Consider the following 14842-nt stretch of genomic DNA (forward strand, 5'->3'; position numbering starts at 1 on the left):
GGGAGAAGAAGAAATAGCATTAGTAAAATAGTACTATTGCTATAACATATGAAGAATGATTGCAGGAACTGGGTATACCTAGTCTAATGAAAAGAAGGACCAACCTATTTACCAAAGCACCTGAAGGCAGGACAAGAAACTATGGATGGAAACTAATCGAGGGAAGCAATCTAGCTAAGGAGAAAATTCAGAATCAACCAACCGGTGGATCAAATTGCGTTCGGAAATTGTGGGTGCCCCATCACTGCAGGCTTTTAAGAAGAAACTGGACAACCATTTGTTAAAAATAGTATAGCTTTCCTGCATGAGCAGGGGGATGGACTAGATGACCTCCAAGGTAGCTTCAATCTGTTACTGTTAAGGTCATGAATACATGGATATTTGTTACAGGATACATTGAACAAACACTACACTGCCTGTTTGGACAGCACAAATTTATATTTATGGATCTATGAAAAAGCATATTCTTTTCAAACATTACTGGTATAGCAACCAGCACTTTCTAAACCTTAACAGGTAGATAGATGAGTAATTTCTGCTGAAATGCAGAAACACTTTTCTACAGTTTTGGGGTAGTTTCCATATTTGCTTGTCCTCATTATGCTTCCTTCCTGTCTCACTTCAGTAGTTAAGTGGAACTACACTGCATAAAAAAAATTACAACTTTAGCTGTTTAGAAAGATTGTTTTTTTAAAAAACATATATTTAGCTGGAAAAGTACTATATACAATGCAGAATTGGTTGTTCTAGAGTTTGCATGCTGGTTGGCAAAACGTCTATATTTTTCCATACGCTATATGATAATCTGCACAAAAATACCATAAATAGACAATTCTAGACGTGGTTGTAAGGAAATGGCAGATGCTAGTCACACATGGCAGAAGATGTAACCTTGTTATTTTGAGAGCTCCCCAGAGTTTGGAATATGGTGGGTGGTTATATAAATGTTTTAAATAAATAAAAAAATTAATAAAATTGTTTTTTTATAACTGGTGGAAATTCTTATGGCTCAGACTTCAGACAGAATCATAACCTTTACAATGGATCTTCACCATTAAATAATTAAGATGGTCTCTTAAGAAAACAGTTGCAGACTGAACTGAGAACAAAGTCATGCTTTCAAAATACAATTCTAGAATCAGAGAATAATCTACATAAAGAAGCAGCCTGACTCAATTTTACACATGCTTGACTAAATATGTCAAAATAGTTTTTCTCTAAGGCAAGGGTTTCAGACTCAAGGCCCGCGAGCTGCATGCAGTGCTTAGATCTGGCCCGCAGGGCTGTCTTGGAAACAGTGAAGGATTGGCCTGTGGTGCCACTGCCAGCGAAAATGGAGGGCCACATGCAGCCTTCCTGAGCTCTATTTTCGCTGGCAGAGGGTTGCAGGAGACCATCACAGTTGAAAATGAAGCATGGGAGTCCACTGGCAGAGTGCTTGGGCCGCCACAGGTGTGCCTGACATGAATTTTAACAGAGGGATATAATCAAGATCAAGTGAGGTACTAATACCACTCTATAAAGCCTTAGTAAGACCACACCTAGAGTACTGCATCCAGTTTTGTTCACCACATTATAAAAAAAATGTTGAGACCCTAGAAAAGGTACAGGGAAGAGTAACCAGGATGATTAGGGGATTGGAGACTAAAACATAGAACGGTTACAGGAACTGGGCTTGGCTAGTCTAGTGAAGAGAAGGACCAGGGGAGACATGATAGCAGTCTTCCAGTATTTGAGGGGCTGCCACAGAGAGGAAGGGGTCAAGCTATCTTCTAAAGCAACTGTAGGCCAGACAAGGAATAATGGATGAAAATTGAACAGGGAGAGATTTAACCTGGAAATAAGGATAATTTTTCTGACAGTGAGAGCAATCAATCAATGAAACAGCTTGTCTTCAGAAATTGTGGGAATTTTATCATGGAAGCTTTCAAGAAGAGACTGGATTGCCATTTGTTAAAAATGGTGTAGGGTCTGCTTGGGTGGGTGGGTGGGAGGTTGGACAAATGACCTACAAGGTCCCTTCCAACTCTGCATCTGAGTAACATCCCGCTGGCCATCGCCACTCTGCCTCCCCCTGCCCCACAAGGTCAAATTATACCCTAATATGGCCCTCAATAAAAATGAGTTTGACAACCCTGCTCTAAGGAAATAAGCATAGGCTGAGTTCATACAACATGCTTAAGCCACCGGTTTGCTAGCCTTGAGTTAATGGGTGAGTTTTGTAATAAGCAAGTTGTAGTGTACGTAGTAAATCATGGTTTAATGTAATGTGTGACCCAAGTCATAAGTCCTAAAAAATAATTAGGTAACAATTTCAATTACCATTCAGACAGAAATTTACACAAATTATAGCAACATAGCTGAGATTCTTAAGCACAGGTCTCATTACATAGACATAGCTCATGACCATAAATTGTAGCTATCCAATCAGATTAAAGTTTCCCATTTTAGGGGATGTCCTTTGAAAGCAAACTATTTTCTACCAAAGTGGACCAACACTGAAGCCAATCAAATGGGCCCCCTCTCCCCTCATTGGATAGTATGTTGTGAAAGACTGTCAGTTCCAGTGTAGAAAATGGTGGAAGATATCAACAGTCACCATTATAAAAATAAAACTGCAGATAAGTATATGAGAAATTGCCTTTATAGGTAGACATAGAATGGATCTCCAGATTGAGAAATAGAAACAAAACATATTTAAGGAAAAAAGTCCAGTCCTCTTTTGCTTTTATAGTTCTCATCACTTTTACATGCTGAATACATGTAAAGAGAGATAAGTCTAGTAAGCAGCTCAAGGAAAAGCCGTACTCTTGTTATAATTCTCACAAAATATCAGACTGTCTCTGGGTTTCAATAGTTGTTGTAGACAGCAGTACAATAGACAGTAGTACAGTTGCTATGTTCACAATGCTGGTTTCTGCACTGATATTGGACTACTTTTTAGTTAAATCAAGGGATTCAGGAATTGTAGTCCAACATACTGGATGAATATCAGTTTGGAAAATTGGTTTATCAGTTATAATGAATTCGAACACTCCAGCCCGGAGGTCAGAGAGACGATGCAGTCTTCAGTGAAGTTTTAATTAAAATGGCCACAGCAAAGATTTTATGAAGGGAAAGGAAACATATGTGCTACTCTAATTTCTTTATAAAAATGGTAATCAGATTTTAAAAAGCCCTAAAGTTGCCCAATATAACAAGCACGACTTTTTCTGAGCTATGTTTTTCATACTCTCCGGATTCCTCTCCCCACCTCATGCAAAGGAAACATGAGACCTTTACTGTTAAGTAGAATTTTAAGACAAAGTATGTTTCAACCTCCATATTCCATATTGTCTTTTCCCATTGGTCCTTAATTTAAATGTGATAAACAGCATACTTGAGATTATCCTGCTTAATCTTTAACAAAGCTGTGGAATGGGCTAAATGAGTTGCTTGCTTGATCAGAGAGCTAGCATAAGATTACAGAAAAAGCAAGTGGAGATCTTAAATGTCTTCTGTTCCACACTTAGAGTTCCTAACTATACAGTACCTTAAATATTTAGTGCCCCCTGGTGGCCAGCTGATTGCATTTATATATTGTCCTTTTGCTTATGAAAATAAAGTAGACGCCTGAAACTTAGGAGAGCGTAAACCAGCCCATTGTGCCTTCCTCTTTTCATTTCTAGCACTGCTTTTTACACAGGACTGCTAATGGCACATGGTGTATGGGCATTTTAAACAACAGTTTCTTTCCTGTGTCAAATCAAAACCTATTTTTTTTGTTATCTCATGGATGTGGGGTACTTTTGTTCAAAAACTAATCGGCATTTATAATTATTTCACACAGACCTTGTTTGGCTGTCTTTTTTTAGAACCTAGATATCAACAGACAAAGGAAACTTGGATTTCTCCAAGCAATTTTAGGTGATGATTTCAAAGTTTAAGAATGACAAAGACATGGCCATAAAAGTGGCTAATGCTTTCGCTTTAGATCATCCAGAATAGCTAGCTAGCTCCTATCTCGCATCTGCACAGTGACACTACAGGAAACTGCTGTTGTTGCCAGCTTAGGTGTCACAGACTAAGCTCTCAACTTGCAATCTAGATTTAGTTAAAAAAAGAAAGGTGGGAGAGTGAGAGAGCAATACTACAGTAATAAAGTGGGCTCACGTAGGCAATTGGTATTTTAATGTCTCTAAGTATTTTAATGTCAATTCCATCAGCTTTAACCAGCACATCTAATGGGAAGAGATTGTGAGACTTACAGACAGCCCAAGACATGTACAGGGCACCAGGTTGCCTGTCGTGAAGCAGAAAATTAACTGAATGGGTGTTGCAGTGACATGTGATTACATATAGCCGTTTCAAGGGGCCTAATGTTACGTAAGATATGAGGAGTCTGTCTTAGCTTTGACTGGCAATAGGAAATTCACAGCTTGAGGAAAGCTGCCTCAGAAGACTGATTCTCAGTCTTCCAGGTCATGGTTGTCACAAAGGTGCTTTTTTTTTCTTTCAAGAGGCAAGTGGACTTTGTTTTTCCTTGAAGACATTTCACTTTTTGGATGAGAAGCAAAACACATTCAAGAAAAAACAAAGAAAGTCCAGTTGCCTCTTGAAAGAGAGAGAAAAAAGCACATTTTGAAAAGTTGTGTGAATAGCGTATTAAATGACAGATTAGCTGTCTTCATTTTTAAGACAGCAGGAAAGAGTTTGACATAAATAATCATTGCAGAAATGTTTATAGAATAATTGTCATGATATCACATCCCCTTTGTCCTAAGGCTCCCTTTCCATTTCACTGCACAGGCATACAATGCAAGACAAAAAGGGGGGAAAACAGCTGACCTTTTTATTATTTTTAAAACCAAAGTTAAAACAGCTCTGTCAGATGAGTGAGGTTGGGCTTAAAAGAGCGACATGTGGTCTTGCTTAGAGGAGGAAGGCTAAAAGATCAGACACAAGGGATGATGCCATATCTTTCTCCATGTCAGATGAGGCTGGGGGAAGAAGATTCAAGGGTACCATAGGTTTGCAGCAAATTCCACAAGCCTTGCTCTTTCACTGCACTGCTTGCTCATTAGTGCTGCTGCCAGAGTCCTGGGGCTTCATCACGTCTGGGAGCTCTGGGGGGCTGGAGAAGGGATCGATGCGAAGGCCCTCAAAGACATCTTCTGAAGGGGGAGAAAGACATGGATGAATGGTCCTGTTTTATGTGACATCACTGGTTATTATAAATCCCAAGCCAAAAAGTAAAGATCATGAGAAATCCAAAGCGGTGGCGAACTAGTCAAGCACATAAACTGCTCACACCTATTTTTTTCGTTCAAACAGTGACCGCTTAATCCTGATTAATTCTTAACCAGAAGCAGCATATAAGCGTTTTATTTCTATACCATTCACACTGATGAAGTCACATTTGGAATCCTGTATCCAGTTCTGGTGACCATAATGCAAACAAGATGCTGAGGCCCCAGAAAAGGTGCAGAAAAAAGCAACAAAGGTGATAAAGGTTTGGAGGCTAAATTATATGAAAAACAGCTAAAGGAATTAGATATGTTAAATATTCTTTTTCAAGACGCTACTGGACTTTCTTGTTTTCTTTGAAGACGTTTCGCTTGTCATCCAACTGACAGCTATGACCTAGATGACTGAGAATCTTCACAGACATTAAGATATGTTAAGTTTAACACAGAGAAGTATTCCAATATTTGAAGGGCTACTACAGAGAAAATATGCTTTCTCCACAGCACCTGAGAGTAGGAGAAGCAACAACGGGTAGAAGCTCATCAGAGGGAGACCTAACCTGGAAATAAGGAGGAATTTCCTCGCAGTGAAAATTATTCAGCAGGACTTGTGGCTGATTCATCATTGCAGCTTTTCAAGAAAAGACAACTATTTGTCCAAGATTGTTTGAGGACTCCTGCCTTGGGCAGTAGGGTGGACTAGAATAGGGGTGTCAAACTCAAGGCCCGCAGGTTGCTTAGATCTGGCTCATGGGACCAGCCTGGAAACACCAAAGGACTGGCCCATGGTGCCTCTGCCAGCAAAAATGGAGCGCGGGGGTGTGCGCGCTCCATTTTCGTTCGCATAGGGCTATCAAAACAAAAGGAGAAATGTTTCCCCTTTTGCATTTGAGCATGCAGGAAGGGACAGGAAAGGAGAAAGGGAAAGAGGAAAACCAAAGAAAAAGAAGGGAAGATGGGAAGAGATTAAGGAAGGAAAAATAAGGAAAGAGGGGAAGGAAGAAGAAAGGAAAATGGAGGTAAGGAAGGAAAATGAAGAAGGGTTGAAAGAAGGAAGGAAAAATTATGAGAGGGTGCAAGGGTCTCAGGAAAGTCCTACCTTAGCACTTGGACACATTCTGTGTCACATCCATCCGACCCTCCAAGATCAAACACAATCCTGATGCAGCCCTCAATAAAATTGGGTTTGACACCCCTAGCCTAGAAGACCTCCAAGGTCACCACCAACCCTATGATTCTATGATACTTGGGTGTCAGTAACATTATTAATATACTTTTCTTTTGGTTGCCTGCAAACCTAGGGGAAAAATAGTTGTTATCCCTAAGCAAATCCTACTTGCTTTCATTCTCTACAACTCCATGATGATTTTTTAAATCAGTGGCTTGTTTCCCATCTGAGATTTTAAAAAAATCATCACTATATCTATGCCCATCTTTCTGCCAAAACCAAGAGTCCAGGCAAATAAAAGAAGGAATAAAAACAAATAAATTATGTAGGCCTTAAGTGACCCATATCATGCTCAACACAGGATGTTCCAGCCATTCAGAAGTGTTCCGTGGTCAACAATAACCAATTTTGAGCTCAAAATTGTGATTTAAGCTTGAAATATAGTTAAGAGGCAATAAAATAGAAGGAAAATATGTTGGATATATTCGCTGCCTTGAGTTATTTGTAAAAATAATAAAGCCAGGATATGAATAAATACATTTTCAAAGTGTCCCCAAAAATTGATTTCAAACTCTTTAACAACTACGTTGAGTTCAAAACATTATTCTATTTATTCATCAAAGACCTGAAAGGGACAGCCAAAGATTTAACAATATAGGGGCCATCATGACTTAATACGGCCTTACAGGTTATAACCATCCCTTCCAATTGATTTGGGGGAAGTGTAGAGACACATAGGGGTGATGTTTTATAAATTGTCAATTGTGGCTGCAGTTAGCAGCTGGATTCTGGACCATCTCAAGATTCCAAATGTTTTATTTTCTAAAGCACCAGAAGGCAAAACAAGAATGGGCGGAAATTAATCAAGGAAAGAAGCAACCTAGAATTAAGGAGAAACTTCCTAATAGTGAGGACATCTAACCATTTGGCTTCAGAAGTTGTAGATGCTTCATCACTAGAGGTTTTTAAGTTGTCTGAAATGTTATGGGGTCTCCTGCTTGAGTAGGGAGCTGGACTAGAAGACCTCTAAGGTCTCTTTCAGCTCTTTTCTACTCTGATTCTGATTGAGCAAACTTGCACGGGGCATTTTACAATAATTCACATTATTGTAACTGAGCAGCTTACAATCCAGTGAGACACATGTTAAAATTTATCAACTTCTTGCTTTGATAAAATCTCATTTTCATCCTTAAGGGATTCTGGGGTGTCTGGTCTGTTTTTGAGAATTTAAGCTTCTGGAACAAGACTAAACCACTGGGAGCTGCATTTTTTTTTTTAATGTGAAGGGTAATAGGGATGCAGCTGATGAAGCAATTATGCAAAAATGTGTGGGATGAGCCTCCCCCCCTTTTCTGGAAAGTAGTGATTTTATAAGTAGTTATCAACTTACAACGATTCATTTGACAATTTTATGAAGTTTCAATAGCGCTGATAAAATGATTTAGGGTAGGGTTTCACACTTATGACCACTGTAGGGTCCATGAAGTCACATGATAAAAATTTGGAAGCTTGGCAACCGGCATTACTTTATGGTTTCACCATCCTGGGGTCATGTGATTGCCAGCTGCAACTTTTGTAGGAGGTTTTTGATAAGCAAAGTCAATGGAAGAAGCTGGATTCACTTAACAATTCACTTAAAGGTCATAAATTCAGGTATGACTCACTTAATGACTACATCATCTAGTGATAGAAATCCGTGTCCCAACTGTGGTCATAATTTGAGGACTACTTGTACTTTAGGAAGTACCTTAAGCCTGTTTCAAGGCTTCTATTGCAGTTTGTGTATATTTTTTGCCTCAGTGTAAAATGGTAGATTTCTATGCTGCCAATTTTCAGCACTACTGTGTTTCCTCAAAAATAAGACCTATCCTGAAAACAAGTCCTATCTAGCTTGATTTTTATGCGTGCACCAAATATAAATCCTACCCCCCAAAAAGCCCTAGTTATGATCCTGCCCACTTGCAGCAGCAGAAGTCAGGCAGCAGCGTGTCAGGGGTCGGGGTGTGGGAGGCTTGGCTGCAGTGGTCCTAAGGTAAGCATGTAACACATCCCCTGAAATAAGACATTTTGGAGCTAAAAGAAAATAAGACTGGGTCTTATTTTTGGAGAAACACGGTAGTAGTCAGTGATCAGGGACTCCTGAACCAGATCGGCTCTAAGATGGCAGATGCTAAAAACTCTACATGGCATGTGCTGCAGATACCTGATATATCTAGCTATACATTAACACCACTACTGGAAGCGATCTCCTGGCTGCTTGCCATCTTAAGTGTGGCATTATACCATTACAGTGGGTCTTTTCAAAGGGAGCATCTCAGGCAAAGAATATTCTTCTAAGACAAATTTGGTCAACGCCCTTAGATTATCAGTGAAAACCACTTCCTTGTCACAGGCTCCTAATCTTCAATGGCAATGTTGCGTTTCTTTGGTTTCAAGAAGTATGCAACAACTTCACTCACCACTGGCTCTGAAGGCCAAGCCGACTGTTGCTGGGGCCTGGGGTCGTGCTGTCTGACTGGTGAAGCCGCAATCTCCAAGAGTTTTGCTATCATCCAACAGTTGATCATCCTAGAAAATGTGGTAATTTGAACCAGGATGCAAGAGAAGTCTCTTAAAAAAAAGTCTGGTAATCATGAACTACTACTTAGATGTGTAGTTAAAATCAAAAAATTGGCAGTGAGACTGCAAGCTCTGTTTAGGACATGGTTTAACTGTCCTATGCGCATCAAATTGAGTGGGGCAAAGAAATGAATACAGGTAGTCCTCGACTTACAACAGTTCATTTAGCAACCGTTCAAAGCTACAGCAGCACTGAAAAACGTGACTTATGACCATTTTTCAGTTATGACTTACTTTACTTTATTGATTAGCCTTGGGTCACATCAAAGTGCAAAGTTCCAGACACAAATTATTACTAAAATCTGATAAAAACAATTTAAAATGAAATTGGAATAAAATACTCTAATTTAATATATAAATAAAATATGATAAAATTATATTTCGGCATCACCCGTACAATCTACCCCAATCAGTCCCACATATACCAATCTTAACCAAACCATTCTGCTTAAGTACTGTGTGTGTTAAATGTTATTTTCAAATTCTGGCTGTACATAAGGTAAGTTGTTTTGATAAGGGATTCCCAATGGCTCATTCATTTAGTATATAGACTGAGGTACCTGTCTCTCATCCTCTTATACAGGCAACAATCAAATAGGATATGAGCCAGGATTTCTACTTCTGCCACTCCGCAAATGCAGAGGGGTCTATTGTAGCGTATAGAATGGAATCTCCCATATCTGACCATTGTGTCAAGCTGTTCAAATCTCATTCGTGTAAATATCTCCCTAAGATGTTTTGGCAGTTGTAACTTTAAATAGCTGCCTATTTGAAAAGTATGATTGTTCAGCCATTTCAAGTTACCCACCTTACTAAGGATAGCTGTATCATTTTGTGCTTCTATATCCTTAATTCTTTGGGCAGCTGTTTTTTAAAAAATCATTCTCCTATTATGCAAGAGACAGGAAGGCCACTTCTTACAAAATATGTTAGTTTAGCGATCCGGGAGATTTGTGGTTGTGATTTTATTTTCTCTAGTAGATATAACTTGTGCCAGTAGTTATATGCTCTAATTTTGGATAGTGCATGAATTGTATGAATTCCCAATTCAGCTCTAACTGCTGCATGTTTTTAGATCTACACCTGAAATACATCTCAAATGCTAGGAATGTGCTGACCTTTGTAGCATCCCCATGACCAAGTGATCAACATTCAGATGCTTGGCAACTGGTTCAAACGTATGACCATTGCTATGTCACAAGGTCACATGATCACCTTTTGCAACCTTTTGACAAATGAAGTCAATTGGTAAGTCAGATTCACTTAACAACTGTGTTACTAACCTAACAACTGTAGTGGTAAGAACAATTGTGGTAAGAAAGATTGTAAAATGGGGCAAAACTCACTTAACAAATGTTTCACTTAAAAACATATATTTTGGGCTCAATTGTGGCCTTAAGTCGAGGTATACCTGTAGTAAGCAGTCTGAATTTTTCCCCACTAAAACTGCTCTACTTGCAAACCACTGTGCACTGGAAACCATTTGCTATCTTCCTCCTTGCTTTTACTTTTGATCTTACTAAAAAAAATGAAGTATGAGGTTAGAGCTCCTGGGAAATCTACAATCTAAAAATACAACTGGGTGCTGAAGACCCAGAAGATAGTTTATTTATTTATTTACTGGACATATATGGCCCCCGTCTTGTATGACAACTCTAGGCACCTCGCAACAATCCATTAAAAAAAGTTAAAACCAAAAATGTCTTTCCCCCAGGTGCCAACCAATTATCTTCACAGCTCAACTCATATCCTAACCCAATTCTTATGGGAAAAGCCAGGAATTCATAGCTCTCTGGAAGGCTAATAGGGTAGGATCTCAGATGGAAGTATCTCCCCAAAGCAGCAATTTTGTTAGATTCAAAAAATTAATGTAACTTCTGAACTGATCAAGGAGAGCACTTAGCCAGTACAGCAGGTCTTGGTGTAATGCCATAATTTATTAAGAGTCCAAAGGTACAGTACTTTCTATAATAAGTTCCCCATACCTTGTATAATCTCTGTTCTTCTGGAGGCCTTTTAAGAATCCCCTCCACAATTCTTTTCAGCTCATACACTGTACTGGACTCCTTGGCGTCTGTGAAGATAGTTGTCTTGTGACGTCGGATCATTAGAAAGACATCCTGTTGGACAACAGACCATTTCATAATATTAGGCAATCTGTAGCATTTGTAATTGATAGCCATCACTATCAATAATGATAATGACATAATTTTATACAATGGGAAAACCTCAATTTGGTATGTAAGATAGACAATTATTCTCCAAAATATAAAATACAAAGTATATAAAACCTCAGTTTTATTGAACAATTGAGAATTATTCCCAGGTGTTTGCTATATCCACATTTATGTAATATACATAAAATACATGTATACTGTTCAGATTGATTTGCCAAGCAACAGATGAGTCCAGTTTGAAAAAATGGCCTACATTCAGACTTTGTTGTTGCTTCTGAGGTCTTCTGAGTGTCAGCCAATTGAGATTTGCTATAAACAAAACAGCAGTCGTTAACAATTGTATACTAAAATTAGCACTGTCATTTACAACTAGGTTAATACCTCAGAATCCTGAAGTTGTAGTAAATGTAATTGTCCTTCAGGCATTGCCAAGGATGGAGCCATTAAAGATCCTACATTCACAATATACTACAATTCTATTTCTAATACTTGCCAAGTAATAACCATGTGACTAGTTCTTATGGACTATTTTAAGGCTCAGATGAGTATAAGCGTAGGTAGTCTCTCTATTAAACTACATACAGAGTATTCCAGTTGTTTTCTCCAGACAGAATCCAGGATCACAAATGACTATGGCAAGATTGTTCCTCTCTACATAGATATGCAGCTGGGCATGTTAGGTAAAATCACAGAAGGCACTGTAGCCAATGCTACCAGACCCTCCATAAATACCAGAGAATATATAACATATTAGATATTGATCGGTAAGTATATTGGACAAACCCAGTTAATTTGTTAAACAAACCTTGGCTTAGTACAATTTTTGAATCTAACAAAAGGCACCCTGGCAGAGGAATGACAAATGCTAAATCTTCCAGATTGATTTAGAAAATTCAGACTTCCTCAATGTGATAGATACTCTTCAGATGTGTTGGTTGACAGCTTCCATCATTCACAGCCAGTACCGTAGGAATAACAACAGAATGGCAGCTATTGTAGTCCAGTATATATAGATGGCACGAATTTGGAAAAGCTCTTGCAAAACAATGGTTCAGTTCTCATATATAATGCAAACTTGTATTAGCAACTCTGGTCTTCACATTTGCAAGATTCCCTAAACTATTATTGTATGTTTCTTGATCCTATTTCAGAAGTTATCCAAAGTTCTTTTACTTGTGGCAAATATCTCAATTAGTTTAGATCAAAGTTGCCAAGTTTGGGGACCTCTGGTTTAGATACTTGCCCATTCAGAATGCAAACACTCTGGCAACTTAACTTCTTCCCATCATAAAGGGTAACCTTTCATAGCTAATGTTTAAGTCACCCTATTTTACAGAAACCAAGTCTTGGATTCACTCCTAAGGCTCAGATGTTGAACTTGGACTGAAGAGAGTCAATTCAATCCATCTTATTCTACAGCAGGCATCTCCAAACTTGGCAACTTTTGAGACTTGTGGACTTCAATTCCCAGAATTCCCCAGCCAGCATGGCTGACTGAGGAATTCTGGGAGTTGAAATCCATAAGTCTTAAAGTTGCCAAGTTTGGAGACCCCTGATCTACAAGCTTGTAGGAGGAAAAAAGGTAGGATGTAGAGATGTGATGTGATGTAGAGAATCTATTAGTCTAATAGTTAAGCCCCAGGCTAAAAACTATGAATTCTACTACCACCTTAGGCATGAAGGCCAGAAGGGAGACTCTGGGCCTGTAACTCACAAGTTGTTGTTGAAAGAATATAGGAAAATAAAGAAGCATGAGATAGGTTAGCTGCATTGAGATATTTATAAAAATAATAAAGGCAAAGTTAATATGATGAAGAAAGGCAGGTTACAGATTGAATCAAATCCAAAATCATGACATCAGAGTTTATGTACCAAATAGGCCATGACAGTGCCCAAGCTCAAATTCCTCCTGAGACAGGATATTCATAGATAACTTTAGGTGGGTCTCTTATACATATATTAAGACTGAAATGGTATCTTTTACTTCTGTTCAATTGTGTCTGATTCTTAGAAACCACTTGGACAAATCCCTGCAGTTTTCTTGGCAATTTTTCCAGAAATGACTTGCTACTGCCCCTTTCCTAGGGCTGGAAAGAGAGTGATCAGCCCAAGGTCATGCACCTGGCTAAGTGACCAAGGTGGGACTGGAACAGTTTCCCTGTTTCTAGTCTGATGTCTTAAGCTCAACACCAAAATGGCTCTTACAATGTTGCAATCGTAACACTCAGTTATACTAGCCTCTAAACTTAAGAAAACACTGGTTTAACAGCTTCCTTTTGAGTCAATAGGAAGCAGTAATGGTGTTTTAACCATTTCAAGGTAGCATTAACCCCAGCACTTCTTTTTACATATTTTTGTTTACACTTTTTCCAGTGCCAGGGGCCAGATCACCAAGGGTTGATGGGAGTTGAAGTCCAAAGTTCCTGGAGAGCATCTTAAAGGGTAAAAGCCCCAAACTAAGAATTTGGCCAAATTCATTGGTTGGAGGTGACTTCCAGTTTCGTGTAATCTTTTCATACTATGCCCTGGAGAGTAAAAGTATCTAGAAGTTTAGAATTATGTTTGCAACACTGTTAAGAGCTAATTTGTACTAAGTACAGTTTGGTGTACTGGGTACTTTTACCCAGAAGCAGGGAAGCTTTTTACACATTGAAAGTCATTTTTTCTTTATTAATTTTCCATTTTTCCTCGTACAAAGCAGCCTGGATGCCAAAAGCATCCAGGAGCTCCCTTAACTTCCTTGGGAGATCAACCCTTCCAAGCTAAACTTATCTAAAGTCTTTCTAACCGAAGTCTTTTCTGGGTTTCTTTTAAAAATAAACACCAGAGAGAAGGGAATAACAAAACAACTGCAATGAATAAACGAGGGCGGCGTCTTGGAAGTCCCAAGATGGGAGCGCCAGATAGCTCAGCGCCACCCACAGCCACCGGGAAAACCTCTCTGTCTCTATCGCGTAAAACCGGGCTACCCTCAACCTTTCTCGGAGCCCACCTGGCAGGGCTGTTGGGACGATAAAGCGAACTGGGAGGAGGTGAGGGGCGGGCGGGCGAGGAGGAACCAGAGGAAAGCCGATGAAGACCATTCGGGGGAAAGGGAGCTAAGCCGTCTCCTTTCGGGGTGTCGAGAAAGGCGATGCGCGGGGGAGCCCGGATAGCGTCCCCACAAAACGGACCCGGGGAAGAGATCGGAGGGGACGACGGGACGACGAGGAGCGTCCCACGAAAGGGCAGTGGGGACCCCTCTCCCTGGGAAAGAAAGGCAAAGGAGCGAGGACAGTGATTCCAGGAGGGTCGCGGTCGGTCCCGGCCCCGCTCCCGTAGGCGGCTGCCCTCCCCGACTCACCATCTCTGCAGATGCAGCCTCAGCCCAGACCCCCCAGAGAGGAAAAAGCAGCAAAACCCCCGGTTTCCCAACATGCACTGCAATCTCGGTATATAACCCAACCCGGTTTAGGGGGTGAAAGAATACTGTGGCGCATGCGCCCCATTCGAAGCTCGCCTTACGGCTTTCGGTCGGAAAAAAAAAAAGACCATAGACGGCCCATAGAAGCGCTTGCGGAAGCAGCCGCCGGAAGAAAAGACGGGTCAACGACACGGAAGCGCTCGTTTGTCATCTTAGGAGAGGCAACCTGAAGCCTCGCCCCGTTTGGGAA

At 39.9% G+C, this 14842-nt stretch overlaps 1 protein-coding gene across 2 annotated transcripts; it reads right to left on the reverse strand.

Moving 5' to 3' along the window:
• Window positions 1-4810: 4810 nt before the first annotated feature.
• On the reverse strand, window positions 4811-14613 carry ELOB (elongin B). 2 transcript variants are annotated; one of them, XM_026711740.2, is made up of 4 exons: window positions 14533-14613; window positions 10998-11132; window positions 8853-8961; window positions 4811-5150 (listed from the first exon to the last, which is right to left on the reverse strand). In XM_026711740.2, the coding sequence occupies exons 1-4, from the start codon at window positions 14533-14535 to the stop codon at window positions 5041-5043; spliced, it is 357 nt and encodes a 118-aa protein (XP_026567525.1). In that variant the 5' UTR covers window positions 14536-14613; the 3' UTR covers window positions 4811-5040. The 2 variants fall into 2 exon arrangements, with proteins under 2 accessions (XP_026567525.1, XP_026567522.1); XM_026711737.2 differs by having other exon boundaries at window positions 4811-5153.
• Window positions 14614-14842: the final 229 nt, after the last annotated feature.

This window comes from Pseudonaja textilis, chromosome Z (assembly GCF_049901715.1).
Source record: "Pseudonaja textilis isolate UNSWEBS1 chromosome Z, rPseTex1.2, whole genome shotgun sequence".
NCBI lineage: Eukaryota > Metazoa > Chordata > Lepidosauria > Squamata > Elapidae > Pseudonaja > Pseudonaja textilis.